The 26367-nt window shown below is 34.5% G+C and overlaps 2 protein-coding genes across 2 annotated transcripts in view; one reads left to right on the forward strand and one right to left on the reverse strand.

Moving 5' to 3' along the window:
- LOC100378002 (tetratricopeptide repeat protein 37-like) overlaps positions 1–1002 on the forward strand; it is a 55027-nt gene extending 54025 nt beyond the window's left edge. Inside the window, exon 44 of the mRNA XM_085507009.1 lies at positions 87–1002. Within this exon, the coding sequence (XP_085363135.1) occupies positions 87–167 (81 nt within the window). The 3' untranslated portion in view covers positions 168–1002. The remainder of the gene's footprint in view (positions 1–86) is intronic.
- LOC100378151 (integrator complex subunit 14-like) lies at positions 288–25934 on the reverse strand. The gene is made up of 9 exons (XM_085507008.1): positions 25841–25934; positions 21096–21326; positions 15087–15194; positions 11923–12427; positions 10734–10854; positions 7604–7737; positions 5248–5366; positions 2331–2396; positions 288–637 (listed from the first exon to the last, which is right to left on the reverse strand). Exons 2-9 carry the CDS (start codon positions 21318–21320, stop codon positions 413–415), a joined length of 1503 nt encoding a protein of 500 aa, XP_085363134.1. The 5' UTR covers positions 21321–21326; positions 25841–25934; the 3' UTR covers positions 288–412.
- Positions 25935–26367: the final 433 nt, after the last annotated feature.

Here is a 26367-nt window from a genome sequence, read left to right on the forward strand (position 1 = left end):
AGGTTATAACAGAAATCAATAAGAACACTCAATTCATTACTATGAATTTTTTGCTGCTAAATAAAGCATACATTTTGTATTTGTAGGACATACTGGAGGAAGTTGATGCATCAAACGATCCACTCAGGATATTATTGCAGAATTTGGTGGACAAGTTGACACAGTGAAAGGCAACATTTCATTAGACTGACCTCTATCATTACAAAATTGCGCAATTAAACTGATAAATAAATTTCTTTTCATTACTCTGCTCCAAAAATCACCTATGAAATAAGTTGTGTCATGGATTTTCACAATAAATGCACATTTTATTACTGATCATATAATGACAAAATGCTTGATATTATAAACCTATCCAAATTCCTTAATATTGGCACCAGAGGGAGTCCTAATGCAAAAGTGATCCCTAACTTTAATCATTTTCTGTAAAATTTGTCTGGAGTGGAGTAATATTCTGTAAAATGTCTCTTTCAGCTGATAATCTTAATAATTTAGCTGCATGTGTCAGCTGCAAGGCAGCGTCAGGATGGGCGGTTCCTGGAAGCAAAGTACACTCTCTTTCTAGCATAGATGCCACACCTTCCAGAAGTTCTAAAAAGCCAATAGACAAGGCTGCTTTTCTCAGTCTGTTCAATTCCTGTAAAGAAAAAAATTTATACTGTAATATTACTTTGCTTGCACCACCTCTAAATTTTTAAGACCCATTCAACATAGAAACATGAACACAATTATCATACAGAGTTAAACTATAGGTATATGTAAGGTTTGAAGAGAATTTATCAAGGAGTGTCTTGAGATGTATGTATACTCTGGACTCACAAGGACTACAATAAATTAACAAATGCTTCAAATGTTATCTGCATAACTTTGTATTACTAGTTACACGTTTTGATAAAAAAATCCAGCATGTTTTATTTATAACAAATATGTTCTCACTACTGTAAACTAATTTACTTTCACTTGCAGAAATGAATCAGTTAAAATAAAAATCCAGTTAAAATACCCATTTCCTAATTTTACATTCACATCAGAAAATCAATGAAAAATATAGCTGCGTTGAAGCAATGTGGGGTTTCGAGTCCACGTGACTTATTAGCAACGTTCCAAAATTAGCACCATTGACAAGAACTTATCAATGGAGTTGCACAGCCTTCATAGTAAATGTGTTACATGTTACTGTCTGTAAAAGTGCGCAAGATATTACAGAGATGGCTGCTTGTCCGTATCTGTTACATACAGTAATGGAGATATTAACATCATGCATATTAATGAGGTTGTATGACTATATATGGTCATTTCATATGTTAGTCACATCTTTTGTTATACACATTGCTTGCATAATACTATCTGTAACATTGCTTGAGATATTACATTTATGCATAATTAATGAGGTCACATGACCATATATGGTCCTCTGATTTGTTATTCACATCTCTTGTTCTGTAGCTTTCATATTGCATGTCCCTACCTGTAAGTGATTTGAGATATTACATGTATGCATATTTAATATATGTTCATCCTATAAGTTTGTCACATGTCTTGTCCAATGACATCAATAATGCACATGTTGCATGTCCCTATCTGTTAGAATGCTTGAGATATTGCATTTATGCATATTTAATGAGGTCACATGACCATATATGGTAATCTATTAAGTTAGCCATATCTCTTGTCCCATGGCTTCAATATTGCGCTGGTTGCATGTTCCTATCTGTAATAGTGCTTGAGATATTACACATTTGTATATTTAATGAGGTCACATGACTAGAATATAAGAAAAAAAATGTTAAAAAACATTCTAAAATCTTCTTCTAAAAAAAACGGCTTATCGCCTGGACTTGATGTTTTGGAATTAAATACTATGTCATATGATCTTTCAAAGATATGCAGGGTTAGTTGATTAGTCGAACATTATGCAAATGAGATAGAAAACAAAATTTGTAAAAAAATCCAAAAAAAAAAAGTCAGGTGACCGCTTTTTGAATTTTTTTTTGATGAAATTTGTAGCTCTTGTCCCACTGCTACTACCAGAAAGGTACGCAATTCGGCATTGAAAATTTCACCTTTAGATGGCGGCCTGGTCATGTGACCTATAGGTCTGAACTTAGGATATGCACCAGATCTCATCCACCTTCACAACTGTGCAAAGTATGGAGCTGATCGGTCCAACAGCGCTGACATAAAGTGTGACGAAAAAAACGGCGGAATCATAATAATAAGCGGAACAATTACTCTAATAATCTTGTCTTTTAAGCAAAAGTATGTTTGTTGTTTCTCGTGAAAAACACTATAAAGATACGCAGGATAAATAATGATATGTTGAGACTCACTTTATAAAATGCTTGCTGTTTGTCTGGCAGTTTTCGGGCTTGTCTTAAAACTTTCTGAATGTCAGCCTGAAACAAACCATAATAAACTTTGCTGGCAGTTTTATTACAAAGAAATACATGGACATTATGGTAGGCTCTGCACAACAGGTGAAAGAATGGTGGCCTTGTTTTTATAAATTGAGACATGGCAATGTTTGAAGTGGTAGAAAGATGAACAACGTATTTGATACAAGATTTTGGCAGTATACATCGTTATCCCTGATCATCACAATATACTGTTTCATGAACAATGAACACGATATTTCACTAGAATTACATCAGATCCATTAAGATAACTGTGTTGCATTTTTTAAAAACATTTTGTAACAGTGGCAGTTCACAGGGTGAGGCTTTTCAGGCTAGCAATTAATGTCCAAATTTATAGGGTAGATTGAGGAAACCTTTGATGGAAGTTCATTGCAAAATTGTCCCCCTTTTTTTAGGATGGCCTCTCTGTGATTCTGGGACAGTCAAAATGGCTGTGTTTGGTTTGTGGGATTTTTGGAAGCTGTGGTGAGACATAATGAAGATACCAGGGAGCACAACTTTCATCCACCTCCAGGACTGTGACATAATCAAGCTTTACAATAGCGCTTTAAAATAAAAATGAATCCAACAATGATATGCTAGGAGTTTACCATTAAAAAGTGGGGGGGCTACAACTATTGTGGGGGTGCAATTATAATTGCCTTCATATAGTGATATAGTGTTTGGAGCTTCCCCCCCACCCCCTCCCAGTTTATAATGGTCAACCCTCAATTGGGAATATATGCTTTGCAATTAACATTCAGAGATGCTGCAAAAAACTAGTATCAGATTTTTGTGTCGGATTTGAAATGGATACATCTCATGGCTAACAATGTTTAATTCATAGTGCTTGCAGTAATTCCTAGGTTTAAGATTATAAATTGAGGAGCTGGTATTACGCAGACTTTCTTTAATGTTGATTATATTTGAAAGCATCCTCATGCAAAAGAACACAGTGAGCGCTATATTAAGATAACCACACCACCACTGACCAATCACAGGCGAGCAAAAATGCATTCTTGGAAATATGTCACACAAAGCCTTAAAAAATATAGGCGTGGCCTCTAATAAAGCCAAGCAGATATCTTGATATGTGGGAACGTTTCAACTTGCGTTTTAGTCTTTAAAATTAATAATTTGCATAATTGATACTTCAATACCAGAAAGCTACATGGCTTAAAGAGTTGAGCAAAATTTAAAATCATTTATTCATACTTTTATTAGCTCCGCTGTTGACTCAGTCGAGCTTAGCTTATCATATGAGTGATTGTCAGTCATCGTCCGTCGTCGATTTCTTGTTAAAAAACGCAAGTCCAATTGCTTTGATATTACATATATAGGTACTACATGTTAACCTCTCTCAGATTTGTTCAGTTTGTGATGATATCTTCAATTCTCTAATTTTGGTGAATATTTTTGTCATTTTTGGTAACAAGCAGCCAGTCGGCTGAGATAGCTCTGCTGTTAGCAATGCACATTTCAATAAAAGAACAGAAGATATCATTAGAAAATGAACAATATGTATAGTATTAAAGTAATGGGACTTGCTGTTTTCACCAAAAATTACAAAAACAATCATCAAAATTAGAGAATTGAAGATATCACCACGGAGTAACAAATCTGAAAGAGGTCCACATGTAGTACCTATATATGTAATATAAAAACAATCAGACTTGCGGTTTTCAATAAGAAGTCGAAAATATCACTTTTTACCAAAAATGACAAAAATATTAAGCAAAATTAGAGAATTGAAGATATCATCATGAAATAAACAAATCTGTAAGTGGTCCACATGTAGTACCTATTTATGTAATATCAAAGCAATTGGACTTACTGTTTTTAACAAGAAGTGGAAAATATCACTTTTTACCAAAAATGACAAAAATATTCACCAAAATTACAGAATTGAAGATAAGATAATGAAATGAACAAATCTGAGAGAGGTCTACCCAAGGTACATATACACCAAGTATCAAAGCATTCAGGCTTGTAGTTTTCAAGAAGAAGTCGAAAAAGTAAAACATTGACACGGACGTCCGTCGTCCGTGTCAATGTTTTACTTTTTTACTCAATGTTTTACTTTTTTACTTACTTTCTGTTCTTTAATTGAAATGTCATTGTGCATTGTTAATAGCGGAACTATCTCAGTCGAGAAACTGCTTGTTATTTACTAGTATGAGTTAATCCTATCAGAATACCAAAACAATATGTGAATGAAATCTAGAGAGTTCTTGGGAGATCTCAGAAAAATTATAGTTCATATCATCAAAATCAACTGATCTAATAAATATGAAGTATTCATCCACATAAAAATGCTCACTTGTGAATTTGTAAAACATAATATTGAATCCATTGAAGGATGCCCTCAAAATCTAATAATCAAGTAAAAAGAAATAACATCCCATAATTCCAACATGATACTGTAGATGTTTATCCAGTTACATGGTCATACCAACTGGTCAATAATGTAGATATCTTGTAGAATTATTTATAAGATATTCATGAACAAAACACTGCATATTTTGTGATTTTCTTGATATATTATTATTATACATCTTTTCCTGTTTCTATAGTTACAATTTAAAGATGACAGTCTGAAATTCCATCAAAGTGAATTTTACAAGATTTATGCATTTTGGAATTGATAACCATTTCCTGAACTACTGGTAAACTTTGTTGAATTATTAGAAACAATACTACATTTGTATATGAAGACTTAGTACAAAAATACAATCTAGGAAAACATTAAAGGGCGATGGTAGTCGCGCAGCTCATGTTCCAATTTCATGTAACAGGATGTGGCGCAATGACCACCACCCTTTAAGATTGCCTGTTGCATCAATTCTCTCACCTGCAATCCACTAGGTTTAATCCAAACAACAGTGTTCTGTGCGTAACTTCTCTTCTCTAGAGGTCTGACAGGAAATGGGGTCTTTGAGTCGTCTTCACCATAGGGATGTACTTCATAGTCTGAAATGAAACGATACATCATTTTCAAAAATCTACATCATAACATGCCAGTGGTTAGATTCGTACATTGCCACTATCAGATGACACCTCAACTTCATTAATGAAATATAATGCAGCATTTCTGGTGTTGCGAGGTTTGCTTACATCACACAATATATTAAACAAGCAGCCTCTCGGTTGAGACAGCTTCGCTGTTAGCAATGCACATTTCAATTAAAGAATTGATGAAATCATCACAAAATTAACAAATCTGAAAGAGGTCCACATGTAGTACCTATATATGTAATATCAAAGCAATCGGACTTGTGGTTTTTTTTTACAAAAAGTTGAAAATATCACTTTTTACCAAAAATGACAAAAATATTCATCAAAATTAGAGAATTAAAGGTATCATCACGAAATAAACAAATATGAGAGAGGTCCACATGTAGTACCTATATATGTAATATCAAAGCAATCGGACTTGCCGTTTTGACCAAGAAGTCAAAAATATCACTTTTTACCAAATGACTAAAATATTCACCAAAAATAGAGAATTTGAGATTTTGACATGAAATGAACGAATCTGAGAAAGAACCATTCAAGGTACTTGCATATCAAATTTTAAAACATTCTGACTTGTAATTTTGAAGAAGAAGTTGAAATTGTAAAGTTGACAACGACGGACAACGACGGACGACAACAGACAATCAGTAATATGAACAGCTCCACTGTGTTGAATTTGTCGACAGTGGAGCTAAAAAGTGCTTAACAATATGACACAATTAGGAATTGTCTTTGTATTAACTTCCAACAAAATCAGTAGAGAGTGGATTTGGATATGTTTGAACATTATGAGAACAACATCGATAACAAGAATAAATTTGTTATCAATTACTCATAAAGCTCTAAAGGCTAACATTCATGGCTGAAACCTGGATATGTTGCGTCAGTATCTGGTTTCAACATATTAAATATACATGTAATAACATACAAATACGCGATAGTTTCTCAGAAAACAAGCTGAAACAGATATGAAGAAATACGCTGAAATATTCATATATACCTCCATGTTCAGTATTTAACACATCTGTTAAATTTTGTCAATTATAGGGGGGAAAAATATCACACATATTTTATAAAACCTTTTTTTTTCACTATATTATGGAAGCTGTGGTAACAAGCTAAAAATCTGGTGGGAAAATTGATAAAAGATGCAAAGATTTATAAATACATAAAATATAACACTTACTATTAAAATGTATTGGTTAACCTTCTAAAGCTGAATCAAACTTCTCACAAAATAAACTCATCATTTTTTTTTTGACATTGTTTCAAAGCATTTGACCAAGTCATGTACGCAATGGTAAATTAAGTACACTTTAATAATTCAAAATTCAGTGAAACAATCAGATATATTGCATTTGAATGTATGTAATTTTGTGCATTTTACTTTTAATAACCAAAATTAAAACCTTGAAAATGAATCCTTTGTCTACTTTTGTCACCTACAAAATAAAATATATTTTTGCCCTTCAATTGTTTCATTTTTTTACATCATCACATCCACTGTTTCCATGGTAACAATACTGAACAATGGACACAATGATAGAAAAGATTGAAAAACAATTTTTGAAAGGAAAAAACAAGTCTCATGGCTCTAACAATGAGATTTCATCAGTCATTCACATCAAAGATCTATTGAAGTTGATACAAAGATACACACACAAGGTCAAATTAGCGTGATTTTTTGTAATAAAATACAGGAATTATCCTTCTCCATATAGATGTGACAATTCATAGTTTTAACTGTGCTGCTTTCTACTAACACGTAAAGGCTATAGTTAGTGTTCCAGTGTTGTAAGTACATAACAATGGGTGGAAATTATTCAAATTTAATTGTTTAACATGTCTTTTTATTCCTTGGTTCTCGATTTTGTTAGATTTTCAAGGAAAAGTGGACACATGTGTGAGCATTCATTATTAATTTAACATATAATCCATGCTCTGCAATATTCATGTCAAATTTGCAACAACAGGTTTTCAATCGCTCCTGAGAGCAAAAATAATTTTTCAGAGAATTTTTCATTTAATGAACTGATTACCTTTGTCTGAGGTACCATTTGATAGCCAGAATGAGAGGGAGTGTGGTCTAAATAATTTATTTTTGCTTGTATATCCCAACTCAACTAGCAATACTACGTTACATACATGATTACCTCAGCTATGTGCATTAGACAGAAGATTAGCTGACCTACCTGAACAGGGAGCGAACTGTGAAAATCTTCCAAGCCAATCAATACTATCATCCCCAGGCTGAAATACTGATAACATTAAATTTGATTTCTTCTTGCTATCTGCCCAAGAATACATCATACCATACCAGTCAGTTCTAAAAGAAATGCAATTTATAAGAGTTCAGTGATGTAAAAGTAAATCACTTATTTTTCACACAATGGTTATTAATAAAAGTTTTAGTGTTGGCAAAGATTAGTTCAATGTCGCATACGACTTATTTACCACTTCCGTGTCACTGAGAATGTTCTAGAACCGTACTGTGTCTGGGTGGAATATTCTATATTTTTTAGAAAATGGTTGAATAGGTAATAGAACACTGTAGGAGGCAATAGAAGGTAATGGAAGATTCTAGAAATTTGTAGTAAGTTCCAGACTCATTATGTATGCTGATGTAATGGTCTATTTATAGACAGTGGGGGTATATATAGGGGAGTTGTTCAGCACTGAGTTCAGATCTGAGATCTCGTTGAATTGTATTGGAGTTTAAGTATCTAGTTATTGGAGTAGTGGAGTTTTACCGCGTTATTGTACTTGATATTTGCAGAGTATAATAATACCAGTACCAGTTGAAACCTCATCTGTTGGCTCCGTGTTCGTATGTTATCATCGCCGCCAGGGAAGTCTTTATGTTACTGTAGCCATTTTGGTATTTGAACCATCACACCTGTACTATACCAATTACGGTAATGTTACGTTGCGTGTGACATTCAACACCTTTGTAGCTGTGAGTAACTTGACCAAAACACAAATCTTAAAGTTACGGCATTCATGCATTATACTGATTAAAACTTGAAGCACTGCAGCATTGTTTATTGACTACAATACATCCCATCATGCATTGCGTGCATATTAAAACAACTAACCTAGGAAGTACATAACGATCAATGTTCTCTCTAGCAGAGTTGTACACAAGTAAAACAAGTCATCTGAAGATGACACAGCCCCCACTTGTCAGATGTGATTATAGTTGGCTATGAATTATAAAGTTTGAATGTATATGTATAAAATCGGGTAGGAAGATTAAGTTGAAACATTACAAGGCATATACCCTATATCGACATATAAGTCTATACCAAGTATGGTCTTATATGGACTAATAATTCACAAGATATTAACAACAATTAAAAATTAATTTAAATATGCAAATGAGCCCATTGAGTTGAAACTCAATATTGCATAGCACATATCTTACATGTATATTGACAGATAAAGTAAGTCTATACCAAGTTTGGTCTCATTTGGACAATTAGTTCATAAGTTATTAAGAAAAATTAATTAAATATGCAAATAAGCTTGTTAATTAAGTTGAAACTCAATATTGCATAGCCCATATCGTATATTGACAGATCAAGTAAGTCTATACCAACTTTAGTCTCATTTGGACTATTAGTTCACAAAATATCAAAAAAAATTCAAAGTTCATTAAATATGCAAATGAGCTTGTTAATTAAATTGAAACTCAATAATGCATAGCATACATCTTATATTGACAAATCAAGTCTCTACCAAGTTTGGTCTGATTTGGACTACTAGTTCACTAGATATTAATAAGAATTCAAATTAATAATTAAATATGTAAATGAGCTCATTAATTGAATCCTTGAAAAAATAAATCAATGTGAATCTGTACCAGTGGTCACATGTCTTTGTACCAAGTCTCAGCAAAATCGGTCCAGGCATTTCCGAGAAATTGTGGACACACTCAAAAAATTGTTTTTTACAGGATTTTGTCATTCAAAATGGCCGCCAGGCAGCCATATTTGATCAAATCAGGAAATAAATCCATGTGAATATGTATATGTATCATTTCAAAAAAGTAAAACAACGTGCATATGTATGGGTGGTCCCTTTGTCTTTGTTACAAGTCTCAACAAAATTGGTCAAGCCATCTCTGAGAAATGACATTGGACACGAGGAATTTGACTAAATTTTCGCATTAAAAATGGCCGCCAGTCAGCCATATATAATCGAGTTGGAAATAAATTGATGTGCACATGTATGGTAGACCACTATGTCTTTGTACCAAGTTTCAAAAAAAATCGGTCCAGCCATCTTCAAGAAATCACTCCGAACGGACTGATGAAGGTGAAACTACAAGCCCCCTCCTGAACTTTGTCCGGGTGGGTGCTAATAACCATCTTATAAAATAAGTCCTATAAATGATGGACAAAATGGCTACGTAGAAAGTCTGATTTGCATCTCAGACTAATGCTTTATTCATTCAAAATATTTATTTTGTAATTAAGTCCATTTCTGATCGTCAAAAAGATAATACCACATGCAATTCGGTGACTTGATGACACCCTAAGATGTTGAAAGCTCAATCACAATCGAGGCCCTATGACTGCTCGGTGATAATCAGCTAATCTTGCGAGAAACGTAGCTGAAGGATTTATTATAGTGCACATATTACTTGTCATGTAAAAGCCTTCAATCAAAATTTTGATGGTAATACAACTTTAATCTCTATCACTGCAATTAATAATCCAGAGATTAAGAGACCAGACTATATATTTGTGCAAGGCAACAATTCCAGACACTGAATGCCACTGTATGAGCTACACATATTTCTTTAAAGTAAATTTGTCTACATAAACCATATGTTTGGGACTGTGTGACATCACTTTATTGAATGTCGTGCATGTATCCTGACAAATAAAAACAATGTGATCTGCTAATAATCAAAGTACAGCATGGTACGCTTGGGATAAACATTTAAACCTGTCCACCTGTCTCAGACGAGCAGATTTTAGCTGGAACAGGTAAATGTAAAAATTGCCTGCTCCTATGGTCAGGTAAATAAAGTTTTCACTAACTGAAAAAATATGGTAATTCCAAGGTATTAATGTCCAAAGACTTGCATTCTTAGTTTCAAAGATGAACCAACATTTCGTAGTATTTATCGTAGTACAAAAAAAAAATGTATGTTGCAATTTATTTTGCCATGGACAAGTATTTTTATTATCCAACTTTTCTAATGGACAGAAAAATTTACTTTTTAATTTCAATAACTGATTAAATCATTTTTGACATTTTCCAGCACTGAATTTGTGCACTAGAATTTTCATAATTGGTCAGCACGAGTCTTACCCAAGCTGTACTATGGCAACCATATTCTCAACTTTCAGACTTCCATGGAGGAGAACGCAAAATGAAGGTATCTTGCCGTCTTCTGTTGTGTCTTCTTCTTCACCATCTTTGGAGGAACTATCTGTCATTATAACAAATATCACAAAAAATCACGTCAATGTACCCGTCCCCATAGGCAAAGTAATCCAAAGTATGTTTGTAAATGCAATTTTAGCGAAAACTAACTTGTATTAAAATGGCGGAGTGACACATTTAGAATGATCAGTCAAGTAGGTCAATTTCTCTAATATTGTCAATACCAGCGTTAGTTAAATTAGCTTTATATCTGGATCTTTCAAAATCTGTGATGGTGTTCTTGAAATTGAAAACAGATATTTTTTAGTAATTGTAGTACTCATTGCTGCTTTTTACCCTGTTGTCTATGCGAAGTTCAATTGTAGTTTTTCAACATTGTCTGTCATTAGTTTATATTTATAAATGTGATATAACTGTACACTTTTAGAACAACCCCGTACGTACTCAGGCTGCAACACAGTGATAGTATCAATCCACATGCGACTTTTCCCCCTCTTACCCAAAAATTTATTACGATAGAACAGCATGATAAAGATTCCATCTTGACATTTTGAAATCAGGTTTTATGCGCAACCCCTGAAGGCCACACATCCTAGTCTTTTCTAGAGAGAAAAATTTACTATCCGTTGTGGTTGAAGCTCGAAAATTGAATAAACATTAGAAAATATGGCTGTTTTAGGATAAACCTGCACAGAGTACCAGGATGTGTGACCTTAAGGGTCACAAATATTGATCCATTCTCTGCAATTTCCATGATTTACGTTTCGTAGTAACTAAAAAAATTTGTTTCTGGTTATCACACTCTTTAATTCAAATTAGGAGACTCACAACTATTTATTTCTGGTTTATGCAAAAATACTGTAATAGAAAAGAAAGAAAAGCCTCATCTCAGAACCAGAAACAAATCTCTTTTTTTAGCCTAATTATACACTTGCTGAAGTTGAATTTAGAAACAAATGCATAGATGATAATAGTAGTACTAGTTTCCGCTCAGAACCCATGATCAATAGATTCCAAGGTAAACTCCTAAATTGGGTTTCTGTGTTTGTTATTAGAGATCCCAGAATTAATTTGAACTTCCTCTTTGACAATTCAAACTGTGAATAGTACTAACCTTTTGTGGATGTCGGTAAGACCAAATGTCGTGATATCGCTGGCGGACTACTGACGTCTCCGATGTCTAAGAAGGAGCATATTTCTAAGTCAGGTGACATCACTTTATCGACTACCTTAAAGTCGTGTTTTTTGTAGTACCTCTCGGGAGCTGGAGCCAACTGAATGTCAGATTTCAAATGTCCACATCTCAGCGTGCCATAAAATGGTGCGTATGCACTTTCGGCAAACTTTAAAAACATTTGCTGCACGCTCTTCAGACTGAGCCCACCTTCTGGGAAATGTACATTCCCACCGCCGTTATTAATATCAATGAGTTTTTGAAACAGATTCAATGTACCAGATTGCAGAGCTTCAGCTTGACTGCAAATCAGCATCACTTGTATCTTGCATGGAAACGGGAAAGGTATCGGTAAACTTTGTTCCTTTGCAGGTTTATAATGATCTAGCATGTGTTTGAGAGACCCGGCTCCAATACCAACCCTGCCATCTGTCACCAAAATCAACTAGAAAAAATATAATAAATAAATGGAAGAATAAAGGAATAAATGAAAAAGCATAAAAACACTTGCGATGAGCAGAATCAAATCAGTTTTTGTTTTGTGAACGTGCTCTAAATCTGGTATTTGCATCCTGCATAAACAAATAATGATGAAATGAAAAATTTACGAATGTTAATCAGTTAGGGGTCAAACATTAGAAATCATTAGGTTAGGTAGGAAGAGCATGCCAGTTTTTTTTTTTTTTTTTTTTTTTGCAGTGTCTTGTTTGTACATTTTTTTTAATTTACCAACATTTTGTTTCTGCAAAACTTTGTATACAATTCTTTTTTATCTCAGTGTCTAGCTTGCTAATTGTTTTCAAACAAATCTTCCAGCCACCCCCCCCCCCCACCCTCCCCAATGATTTCAAATGGACAACTCCTTACAAATAATGTAATTCAAGGGCACATTCATTAACCATAAAAAATATGTTTTCACCCCATGAATATTTTCTAGATTTACCAAGCATTTTTTTGCATCTTTAATTAATTTAACAAGACATGAATGTCCCAGTTATTTAATTTAATAGTCGCCTTTCACGCTACGCCTGAACAGGAACTAATTAAAAACTCAACTTCATGTATATTGGCGGGGGGGGGGGGGGGGGGGGGGTGTACAAATTCCAAGTCTGAAAATCCTCCATACCTTGGGAGTGGATAAGGGGATAGTGGTGGGATTACCTAGGCTGCATTTTCCGGGAAAAACTATCCACCAAGATGTTGCAAAACTGTCCTTGCATGCTAATGCAAGAGTACATGTACATGTATGTATTGTAGTACTGCTGATAATGACAATACCCACTTGTTTCTAATGACAACAATTAAAGCAAACCATTGTCATGCAAATTACAACAAGCCATGCATGGCACAGTCCCTGTTAGTTATCAAATTTAAGATACATAGTTTTGGTTATATTTAGTAATGTAGTTGGAATATAAACATGTCAGGAATACGATTATGATGATTGTTTAACATTAAAATGATTGACATTTGTATCTGATCGTCAAACAAGTACTTGTCTATATTGACAGATATTGCGCTGAAACAGCATTCAAAATCAGCCATTTTGAATACATATATATATATATATATATATGTATTCAAAATGGCTGATTATATATATAACATGATGTATAACGAATATATAAAATTTAAATATAATAAGTCAAAGCATTTAAGAGATATGGCTCTAGAAGCCCAATCATTAAAACAAAATGGCCGCCAGTCAGCCATTTTGAATACAATCTAAAAAAATAAAATGACGAGCATCAGGAACCCGTAATGTATAATGTATGTACCAAGTTTGAACGAAATCCACCCATAAATGCTTGATATTTGATGATTTTTTTAGCACAAAAATGACCACCATTCGGCCATTTTGAATAGGATAGTCAAACAATATATCTGTTTATCTATGACATGATATATAATGAATATTTAAAATTTGAAAATATTATTAGTCAAAACAAGTCAGAGATATAGGTCTAGAAGCCCATTCATTAAAACAAAATGGCCACCAGACAGCCATTTTGAATCCGATCTGAAAAATAAATGATGTGCATCAGGAACCTGTAATGTTCAATATATGTACCAAGTTTGAACGAAATCCATCCATAAATGCTTGATATTTGATGATTTTTTAGCACAAAAAAGGCCACCATTTGGCCATTTTGAATATGATCGTCAAACCAATAAATCTGTCTATCTATGACATGATGTATAATGTATATTTAAAATCTGTACATAATCAGTGAAAGCAAGTCAGAGATATGGCACGAGAACCATATTCATTAATACAAAATGGCTGCCAGTCGGCCATTTTGAATTTTATCTGAAAAACAAAATTATTTGCATCAAGGTCTCATAATGTCTAATGTATATACCAAGTTTGAACAAAATCCATTCGTAAACAGCCGAGAAATGGTTGATTTTTAGCACAAAAATGGCCGCCAATTAGTCATCTTGAATCAGATCAGAAAACAAATTAATGTGCATCAAGATCCTATAATGTCTAATGTATATACCAAGTTTGAACAAAATCCATCTGTAAACAGCTGAGAAATGCTTGACTTTGATGATTTTTAGCACAAATATGACCGCCATTCAGCCATCTTGAATCAGATCGTGAAACAAATTGACGGGAACATATATATTATCATGTATGATGTATGTGTGAAATTTGATTGTGATTGGTCCAGGCATTTCTAAGATACAGGTTCAAACACACGCACACACGCACACACGCACACACAGAGGTCAAAACATAAGTCCCCGTTTTCAGACTGCGTCCATTGTATATATTAAGTTTGAACAAAATCCATCTGTAAACAGCCGAGAAATGCTTGATTTTGATGATTTTTTAGCACAAAACAGCCGCCATTCAGCCATCTTGAATCAGATCATGAAACAAATTGATGTGCATATGTATAATATAATGTATGAAGTATGTATGAAGTTTGATTGTGATTTGTCCAGGCATCTCTAAGATACATGCATGCACGCATGGAAGCACTGACACACAGAGGTTAAAACATAAGTCCCTGTTTTAATGATTACATAAGGCAAGTTAACTGAAAAATATCTAAAGAGAAGAAAACTGTGTGTGAAGCGAGTGTAACTTTTACCTGGCATGGAGTTGCAGACCCCCACTCATCCAATATAATTGTACTGACACCAGCCAATGCAGTTTCCATCATTGTCTTATCATAGACTTCAAGCTTTAACAAGGAACTCTGTAAAAAGTACACCAATATTATTATCATTACACAGGTAAAAAAAACATCATATTCTTAACATTTTCAGCACCAGTTTCCTTTTTTCATCACAAATTCCAGTTGATTGTGTGCACTTTGAAGGGGTGATTCAGTGAAAATAAAATCTAGCCAATATACCTTCTAGTACCATGAATGACTTTTTCCATAAATCAACAGATTTTTGCAAAATTATTTTTTGACATTTTTTAAGATTTAAAGGCATTCTCACTTGTGAATTTCATAAACATACCTGTAGTATGTATTCACCATTGGTTGCAAATTGTTTTCATTGTTTATTCATATTTGTTTTTGATCTGTTTTATATTTTTAAAATAGGTTTTTTCTTTTCTTTTTAGAATATAGTTTTCAAATTTATTTTTGTAAGACCATTTTTATCCTTTCCTAAGACTTTTATGCACCTAATAAATATTAATATTAAAAAAAATTACTGCAACAAGTTCATAGTTTTCCCCTACTTGGCCCTCACTAAGTTACAGATTGTGGCATCAAACAAACTTCCAGAACAAAAATTTCACAGTTATATTGACTGTTTCAAATTCTGAAAAATAACATGAGGTATCCAAACTATTTTGAATGCAAATCTCAATAGTATGTATTATGCACATTTTCCAATAAATTACCATATTTGCTCTATTAGTAGCGCATGTGCACAATACACATATGTTTCCATAAGTCATACTTCAATGATTCAGTATACAATACATGGAACTTTTAGTTTGTATGCACTTCTATTAGAGATGCGCTTCTAATAGAGTAAATACAGTCTTATTAGCATAAACAATGCAGACAATTAAATATGTCACATGACTGCATAACACAATTACCATCCTGATTTCACGAGAGACAAATTCCCACAAGTTTGTCGCATCAGGGAAAACTGCAAAATGTAGCACTGAACATTTTAATCACGAGACATTGCTAACCAACTTTTGTGAAACTAATGATAATAGTTAGCAATTGGATTAAATACAGGGTATATTATTTTTCTATTTTATATAATTTAATTATGTTCTATTAATATTTTTTATTATCTACCTACATCATATTTTCTATTAATTTAACTACATGTATTGCCACTGGGGCTTTTGCGAGTACCAAAACTTTAACAAGTCATTGAAAATGACAGTCCCTGTTAAGTTCTCTTTGTGCTCGTCATATTAAAGCGGAGGGGTTGTCGCGAGCGTGTCCTTGAAACCTGAGTTCCAAGTGGCGTATACAACAGATTGTTTATTTACATCAAAACACGTGTTTCATGTCATAGTAATATGGCCAAAATAAAAACAGCTGTTATTCAGCCATCTTTGATCTGATTATGAAACACACTGATATGTATGATGTATGTGCCAAATACGAATGAAAATGGTACATAAATTGTGGAAATATAGTAGTAAGGCCAAAAAGTCAGATGGCTGTCAATCGGCCATCCTTGACCAGATTTTGAAACAAATTGTCATGGACATGCATCCTGACATGTATAAAGTACATGTATGTGCCAAATTTGAATGAAAACTGACAGATACCGCATAAAAAAACAAAAAAAAGATGCCTGCCAGTCGACCATCTTTAATCCAATTGCGAAATAAATCATCATGGACATGTATCCTAACATGTATAATTTATGTACCAAGTTTGAATGACAACTAACAAAGCATGTCCAAAATACAACATTTTCAAAAAACAAGATGGCTGCCAGTCGGTCATTTTGAATCGAATCGCTAAACCACTGCATGTGCATATGTCCTACATAAAGTACTAGGCACATGCAAAGAATGAATGGAATCGGTACAAGGGATTCTGAGATATGACTCCGGACGGACGCACGGACACACGGAGACCGAATTAAAAGTCCTCGTTTTTGGATTTCGTCCGAACGGGAACTAAAAAACAACCAGCAAAATAAACAAGCAGCCTATCGGCTGAGATAGCTCCGCTGTTAGCAAGGCACATTTCAATTAAAAAACTGAAGATATCATTAGAAATTGAACAATATGTATAGTATGTATAGCAATCAGACTTGCTGTTTTCAACAAGAATTCAAAAATATCACTTTTTACCAAAAATGACAAAAATATTCACCAAAATTAGAGAATTGAAGATATCATCACGAAATGAACAAATCTGAGAAAGGTCCACATGTAGTATCTATATATGTAATATCAAAGCAATTGGACTTGCGGTTTTTAACAAGAAGTTGAAAATATCACTTTTTACCAAAAACGACAAAAATATTTATTTTAATTAAATTGTAAAAATTAATTACTGATACATTATGCAATAGTATGTAAAATCACAAGATATTCTGGATTAAGGTATCAAGGAAACAGAGTTTGAAAGATTTTTTTTATTTTAAATATAGACAGGTCTTTGCAAATACCACAACTATTAACCGTACTGTGTTCCCCAAGAATGTGATTTGGATGGGTGAACTGATGCCCACGTATACTTTAATCTTTAGACATCCAAATAACAAAAGATATTTTGTTATGCTAATTCAATAAACATAATGTAAATTTTGTTCATTTCGAGATTCAGTCAAAATTGTAAAATTTTGTAGAAGTAAAAATTTATCCAAGGTTATCTAACGCGAGAGTTACCAAAAAATTTAAATAGAAGTACACCAACAAATATTTGATGATTTTTTTATGAAATTTTGAAGCCCAAATAAGCGCCCACCAGCAGTGAAATTGCCCAGAGTGATTTTTCGAATAGGCGAATTTACGACAGAATCCGGTATAGACATTTTTTATTTCAAGTTCACTCTCGTGCCTGAACGATTTACTGATATAGTTCAGTACAAATTGAGATGAGAGACAAACTGTGTTGCATGCTCCGACTGGTTATGTTGAAAAAACAAGACAATAAATTTTTTTTGGCAAATTTCAAGAAAAATTATGAAAATTTTGTAGCAGTGACCTTTAAACTTAAAGTTACAGTTACTGTCGCAAAACTGTCATCATAATTGTCTTCAAAATAATAAACTTGAATTTCCAGTAAGCAACAGCTTACAAAAAATCCCACTCAAAAATATAGAAAAGTATCAAATTCAGGAAAAAGTGCGGAAAGTTTGATGTTTACTTATCTATGTTTCAGAATTTTGACAGAACGCAAAATGATGAAGTCAATTTCTTCAATTTCAATGGTTTGTACCTAAATTTGTTACGTCAACATCAAAATGAAATTGAATTGATGAAGTATTATTCACACAGGATGAATGGATATAATCAAATCTTGATAAACCACCAATCAAGCGATAAACTAATTAATGCGGTTGTGCATAATATCAAGTAATTAGAACATAATTTTTTTTATTGAAATTACAAAGGGTTGTCTTGGATACACGTCGTTCAGTAAACGTATATGACATCAAAGCGACGTCATTCAGATCTGTCACTCATAATATCACTCAATTAGGAAAGTGTATGAAGTTTATTATTATAATGCTAATGTGTGGTACTACCAGCCAGCACTCATGGAAGTCCAAGTCATGTTTTAAAGAAATACAATCATATACTGACGTATCATAATTGAGTGTATAACCCACATAACCAAAACATAGAAATGTAAATAAATCTAAATATGGATGAAATGCAGCTGGGTGGGAATGCAGATTGTATGGACAAATGGACAGGAGAATGGATGAAATGCAGGTGGGTGGGTGGGAATGCAGATTGTATTGACAAATGGACAGGAGAATGGATGGAATGCAGGTAGGTGGGAATGCAGGTTGTATGGACAAATGGACAGGAGAATGGATGGAATGCAGGTGGGTGGGAATGTAGATTGTATGGACAAATGGACAGGAGAATGGATGGAATGCAGGTAGGTGGGAATGCAGGTTGTATGGACAAATGGACAGGAGAATGGATGAAATGCAGGTGGGTGGGAATGCAGATTGTATGGACAAATGGACAGAAGAATGGATGGAATGCAGGTGGGTGGGAATGCAGGTTGTATGGACAAATGGACAGGAGAATGGATGGAATGCAGGTGGGTGGGAATGCAGATTGTATGGACAAATGGACAGGAGAATGGATGAAATGCAGGTGGGTGGGTGGGAATGCAGATTGTATGGACAAATGGACAGGAGAATGAATGGAATGCAGATAGGTGGGAATGCAGGTTGTATGGACAAATGGACAGGAGAATGGATGGAATGCAGGTGGGTGGGAATGTAGATTGTATGGACAAATGGACAGAAGAATGGATGGAATGCAGGTGGGTGGGAATGCAGGTTGTATGGACAAATGGACAGGAGAATGGATGGAATGCAGGTGGGTGGGAATGCAGATTGTATGGACAAATGGACAGAAAAATGGATGAAATACAGGTGGGTGGGAATGCAGATTGTATGGACAAATGGACAGGAGAATGGATGGAATGCAGATAGGTGGGAATGCAGGTTGTATGGACAAATGGACAGGAGAATGGATGGAATGCAGGTAGGTGGGAATGCAGGTTGTATGGACAAATGGACAGGAGAATGGATGGAATGCAGGTAAGTAAGTGGATGAACAGCTGAACACAAGATTGAAGTAAGTAAATGAACATAAAGGAGCGTGATTGGGATGCAGGTGACAAGATGAATGGACAGACAGGCAATAGAAGGTATGATCATCTTAGTTTTACTCAATGGACTATCTGTGTAAAGTGACAGATGATGTCACAAGGAAGTCAGCTCATGCGAGATATAAAACTAACAAGAATTAAACTTGTATACTGTACTGTAGTGAAATTTGGTCCGATTGCATTATTAACAAAGGAAGGTTTTTGGCAATCTCAACTCACCCATGGAAAAATTACATATTAAATTCTGCAAGTCCTTATTAAAAGTCAACAGCAAAGCAACAAATTTAGCATGCTTGCTTGAGCTTGGTAGGCTTCCACTTGCCATCTCAAGTATAAGGCAAATGTTGAAATATTGGATGCGATTAAACGACATGGATCATAATACATTAGTTCATGAAGCTTACCAGCTGGGCATACAGCTAGATGATGCAGGCGTGCAAAATTGGGTAACAGGAATAAAAACCATCCTAAACTTTCTAGACCTTGGCGACGCATGGACACAATGTAAACATAACAGCAATTACAGTCTACTTCATCCAATCTTAGATAGACTCATTAAACGTTTTAAAACAGTCGCTGAAAACAGCATGTATGATGACAATAAATCTAAAAATCATAAAAACAAACTTAGAACCTACAGATTACTGAAAAAGGATTACACCTATGAAAAATATCTAACAGTAGTTAAAAATCCCAACCATCGGTCAGCCCTAACAAAACTACGTATAAGTGCCCATACCTTACAGATAGAAATGGGGCGGTACAAAAATATTGACATTAGCCATAGAAAATGCAATGTCTGTGATCTTGATGAAGTAGAAGACGAGAAACACTTTCTTCTAAAATGCAAACTACACCAAGAGGAGAGGATTAAACTGTTCACTGAACATAACTTATCCTCAGCTGGTGTAGCTGAGGAAGAAATCACGATAAAAATTCTCACCTCTACCGACAACAAAGAAATCACTGACTATGCAAAATACATTTTTAACTGCTTTAACCGCAGAGATATTACACTGAAAAAACCACCAGCTGCCCCAAAATAATCACTCAATTTTACATTTCTTGTATTTTTTCTTTTACTTTTGTTCTGTTTTACTTATTGATGTAATTTTCTAATTGTTTACTCTATTTTGTTACTTTTTTAGCTAGCTGTTGTTTATTTAAAACAACATTCTTTATTGTATTATTTTCAAGATCCCAATAAGGATACGAAATCAATAAAGTTATTACTTACTTACTAAGGAGAACTTATAAATAATGAAATACAACAATAATCCAAAGAAGACAAACCTTCAACTGATTGTAGTCCCTTGTAAATGGAACAACCAATTCCCACAGAGATGAGAACGCAGCTAATGCTGTAAATTCCAACCGACTGTTGGCAGCCATGTAGTCTAACAATGTTGTGATACCATGTTGGGCAAGATGGCGTCTTTGATACTCTTCACTGCCTTCAGTCGCTGGCAATGGTCTTGCCATTGACAACGACGCATCAAGAAGCACAATGCTAGGCATATTTATCTGCAACGAATCAGAAGAATTATTATTTTCAGTGCCAGAGCTATGTTCCACTATGTTGCTAGGACATGCACTACTGTACCACGTATTTCTATGGGCTCTGTACGAGCTGCTGTGGAACGCTGGACAAAGAAAAACAGCTCATGTTGAGGAAATAGTACAAACTCAACTTTAAGTAATCCTGAGCAACCAAATTTATACATGTTGCACATGTAGGGGTAATCTTGTTACACTGTTCAGTAGAGTCTCAACAACTATCCCAAAGTACTGTTTTCTGAGAGTTTTCAACAACTATTTTCACCAGTAATGGTTGCAAGGCAGTTAAAATGCTTGGATGTCCGCCCCAGAAAAAGCAGAGATAGAATTTAGCATTTGGTAAAAAACTTTATTTTCACTCATTCTAACATTCAAAATTTGTTTTTGGTGATATACATGTAATTCCGATACCAGAATTTCAGATTATTTACGTCACATCCAAATACTTTCTTTTGTTCACACTGGATACGACAATTAAAATGTATTGTGTGGTGAAAATAGAATCCCAAAACCATCATGCAGGCACCAATCTTGTAAACAAAATTTATTTGCTGGCATTTTAGTTGTCTCTCACCAGATTAGCGCCAATGCGAATCTACTTGCATGATTGTACCTGATTGGCTACCCAGCCATAAACACACAACTGTTAGACCAATCAGAGGGCAGCTTGTTCGTTGAAAAGTTTTTTTAATGTATCAAATTCCACTTTGTATATATGCTCCTACTTGACTGCTAGATTACAGCCACAAACAAGAAAAGGTGTTAAATTAAGTTATCATAAGAATATGGCAAACAATGCAACATACAGTATGAGATATCGACAAACTCCACTACACGATGGTTAAAAGGAATGCCTTACTACCTTTACTCATAATAACCTTTCAACACTGTGACTCAGTTCACAACTTATGGGTCAATGTGGGGTTGTTCAGTTAGGTGGGCAGCCAGACAGATGAATAAATGTTATGTTAACATTTTTGCAATGAGAAAGTACAAAAAGAAGTGAACAATTTTGAATCCATCTGATGGCGATTAGGGGAACAAAATGTGAGACAATCCTCAATGATAACCTTCTTCAGAAATGTTTCATCTTTGCGCCTAGAAAGAAAAACATTTTCAGAAGGCCGCAAAATAAAAAGTCCAGATTTTTAAACCAGCTGCAACTTACATCGTGTTCAATCAATTTATAATGACACAATTGGACATTCAACTCAAGGTGTCTGCAGATTTATTATTAGTACATTCAGAAAGCTAATAACAAAACCTATTGAAATTACTGTGAATTAAGTGTAATCTCAATTATTAAAATAGTGTTCAGTACCTTCCACTTCACAAGCTTTAACAAAAGGAAATTGGTTTAATCGTATTTAACAGCACAAGGTCTCTGAACTCTAATAGAGATACTCATAAATATTGTTAGTGGCTCCAGTCGGTTTCTGTTGCAGCAATGAGATATTCCTGAGAAGATTTGCAGCCATTTTTACAAGTCTTGGCTATAATCCATGATAATATCATTTACAATTGAAAAACGCAATTCAACAACCTCGCATGGTGAATGAATAGATGGATGGAATGCAGGTAGGTGTATTGTTCGGCTTTTTTTTTAGTCCCCATTGGATGCAGTCAGAAAACGGGTACTTATGTTTTGACCTGTGTGTGTGTGTGTGTGTGTGTGTGTGTGTGTGTGTGTGTGTGTGTGTGTGTGTGTGTGTGTGCGTGTGTGTGTGTGCGTGTGCGTGTGTGTGTGAATGCATCCAATCCATGTCCACCTCTATCTCGGACATGCCCAGGGCGTATCACATTCAAAGTACACACATACATCATACATCTTGGCACACATATGCATGCCCATTTGTTTCAGGATCTGACTTAAGATGGCCGAATGGGGGTCATTTTAATATTTAAATTCATCCAGATCTTGTTATACATAGACAGCTATTGTCAATCTTGGTACATGCTTTGAACCTATACATATATACATATATATATTAGGACAATAGTGGTTTTTCAGAGCCATGACTTTGACATACATCGACTGATTGCAATCAAACTTTACAACTACATTATGCATCATGTAATTTGTTTCACGTTCTGATTCAAATCGGCGACTCATTTAAGGTTTGTTATTATTGTTATGAAAGTACAAAAAGTCGTACAACAAACACTGCTGCAAATTATTCTTATGGCAAAATGATACAGAGATTGCAGTTTTCATGACAGCCTTTTTTTCTGCACCAGCTTCTAAACGAGTACCCATGTTCACACCAATTCATCCAATTTTATCTTCTTTTTTTTTTTTTCATCTTCATCATAATCTTCCTTAGGTTTCACTGAATCCCCCGCATTCACTGTCGGACAATACAAAGTTTTGAGTAACCACACTCCCACTATAGATCTTTCCAGAATCAACAATTGTTTAACATGCTCATTGCTTCCATCTCATATACAATGCTCCACGTGTGCACCTAAATGGGCCATTCCAGTTTATATCTGCACCTCCCCCCTGTTGATGAGGTCGGTTTTCCAGCACTGTATGATTGGGAAAATAACCCGGAATTCCAACTGTATATGGAGAAACAGAATCTGGAAATCCAGACAAGTATGGAAAAAAAAATCCTGGAAATCCAGGCAGTTATGGCTACTAAATAAAATATGGCCTAGTTTATCTCGCCACATACCAGTTGATGGGGTTGGATTTCCAAGACTGTATGACTAAAAAAAACTTGGAATTCTGACTGTATATGGTAAAAAATTTGGGCCAGTATGAAATAGTTATTACTGAAATTAGATAAGGATGGTGGCACGGATGAGCTCATCAACACCGTGAATCAGGACTAGTTTGGATTTCCATTATCAAATATAAAATTTTGAACTTAGTAAATTAGCATATGAGAGTTATATTTGGAAATCCTACTCTGTATGGTGGCACAAAGGAACTCATCAACACCATAAGTAGGAACTATAGTTTTGGATTTCCATCACTGTATGGTGAATGGTGATTTGGAAATAAAACTTTGTATGACTTAAACACCCATGGAAATGATACCCTGTATGAAGTAAACACACAAGCTCATCAACAGGGGGGTGCAGATATAAACTGGATGGCCCAATGCATAAAGGTTGTTCTACAGAAATGCATTTCAACAAAATGTTTTTTCTGATCTATTAGTAATAGCAAATTCATAATATTGATATATGGATAGCTTGAAGTCTGTTCAAATGTGGTGGGCTAGCTCAAGATAGATTCTTAATTTTCACTCTCACAATCTTTGTTTTTTTGTGCACAGTTTGTTGTTCTGTAGCAGGGTTAATGATATGCAAACCTATTGACTAAATGATGTGGATCATGTATGTTTACATGACAAACACTATTTGAAAGAAATAAAAAACTATAATAGCTTCAGTAATGGGGAGTATGATGCATTGATTTTCTACAATATTTTACATATTAATTAATGGGTGATGGCCATCGTACACATGTACATCGTTACCACATCCAAATAATTGTTTCCCATCAATACAATGTACACCATTAAAACAAAGTTACTTGTACAGGATCTGTACTCATTAAAAACCATTAGATTTGTAAGGGGTCTTTAACTATTATAATATTAATAACCAGAATCAGAATACTGTCCCAGCTATACAATTCCACCATTACATTCTGTTTGTAGACCTCGTTCTGACTGGAACGCAAATCCGGTTATATTTTAATACAACCCAAAACGACCAAATTTCTCGAATAAAAATTAACAATTAGTGCAGGCTATGTTGGTAGATTTTGATAAAAGGTCAAATTTGCAAAGTAAGAGTCGTCAATCTTGTCCGTGATATTTCTTAATTTAATATTCACAGTATTGCGGCAGTCGATTGTGAAATTGACTTACTGTAAATTACTTTATTTTAGCTGGAATTAAATTTTCGCTAAAAAAGACTTTTTGCTTGTTTTGTATGGAATTTATTTTCACTGATTTTTGACAGGTTGAATGTAAAATATAGGAAAAAGGTATATTCGCTGTATTTTATCCTTCAGTGAAAATAGCGAAAATTAATTCCAAACGAAAATAAAGTATTTACAGTACTTACCAACAACAAAGCGTAACTCTGCCTGGTACAAGCCCTGGGATACACGCGTCTATGGGTGAAAGGTGGTCTTAAGGGACTCGCTCGCAATAAAACAAATTTGTAATAAAACGTTCCGTACCAAAACAGTATGACCAAAGGCTAAGACAGGCATGTTGTTTATATATTCTGTGCGGCCAAAATAAACAAGATTTGTCATCTACAGTGGGTCTGTGATTTGGCAAGATATTACATATTCCGTCGCAGCCTATTTCATGTTTGTCAGGCATTGTGTACACGTTCACGACGCCACCACCACCACCACCACCACCACCACCATTGCACATAATATCAATAAACAATGTCGAGTTATCCCTAAAGACTGTAGAAAATCATAGACATGAACAAAATAGGCTTACACTCTTTCTGCAACAATTCACATGTTACATCTCTAAGAACACATTTCTCCAGCTTCCTTTCGTTTGTGACTTCCGCATATCCTATTTTCAACGCATGCGCATCGACAAGTCTGGCAGCTGAGTGGACCCTGGCTGATTAATAAGGTTGCACAATTTAATAAGGTTTCGTCGTGAATTGGATTAAATACAGTATAAAAAATCCCCCGCAGTGATTGCCCGGGGTGAGTGCAACCTTTTAAAAACCCTGTCATCATATGTGTATAGTTCACACTGCCGACCTATGTTTATACAAGTTTTAAAACGACTTGGTTCATGTCATTTACCTCAAGGGGAAATAATCAGCCTAGTTAGAAAAAAAACTACTGTGGGACTACTTTGTTCATTATTGTAAAATTTACTCATGTCGTTAACAAATAAATAAATATGTCAGCTTTGCAAATTAATGAAGGCAGAGGTCAGATTGTGAGAGACGACATGTAATTGGAACTAGCAAAGCTTCGGGCTAAGGTCGCCTATTTGAATTCCAT

This window comes from Saccoglossus kowalevskii, chromosome 13 (assembly GCF_978046115.1).
Source record: "Saccoglossus kowalevskii chromosome 13, keSacKowa6.1, whole genome shotgun sequence".
In the NCBI taxonomy this organism is placed as follows: Eukaryota; Metazoa; Hemichordata; class Enteropneusta; family Harrimaniidae; genus Saccoglossus; species Saccoglossus kowalevskii.

Excerpts from the sequence above, each read along its gene's own strand:
- LOC100378151 (XM_085507008.1), bottom strand. The coding sequence starts at position 21,320 with ATGCCTAGCATTGTGCTTCTTGATGCGTCGTTGTCAATGGCAAGACCA. Across the intron at positions 15,195-21,095 it reads GGGACTACAATCAGTTGAAG|AGTTCCTTGTTAAAGCTTGA; the intron begins GTTTGTCTTCTT and ends TACTTTTTACAG. Across the intron at positions 12,428-15,086 it reads GGTCTGCAACTCCATGCCAG|TTGATTTTGGTGACAGATGG; the intron begins GTAAAAGTTACA and ends TATTTTTTCTAG.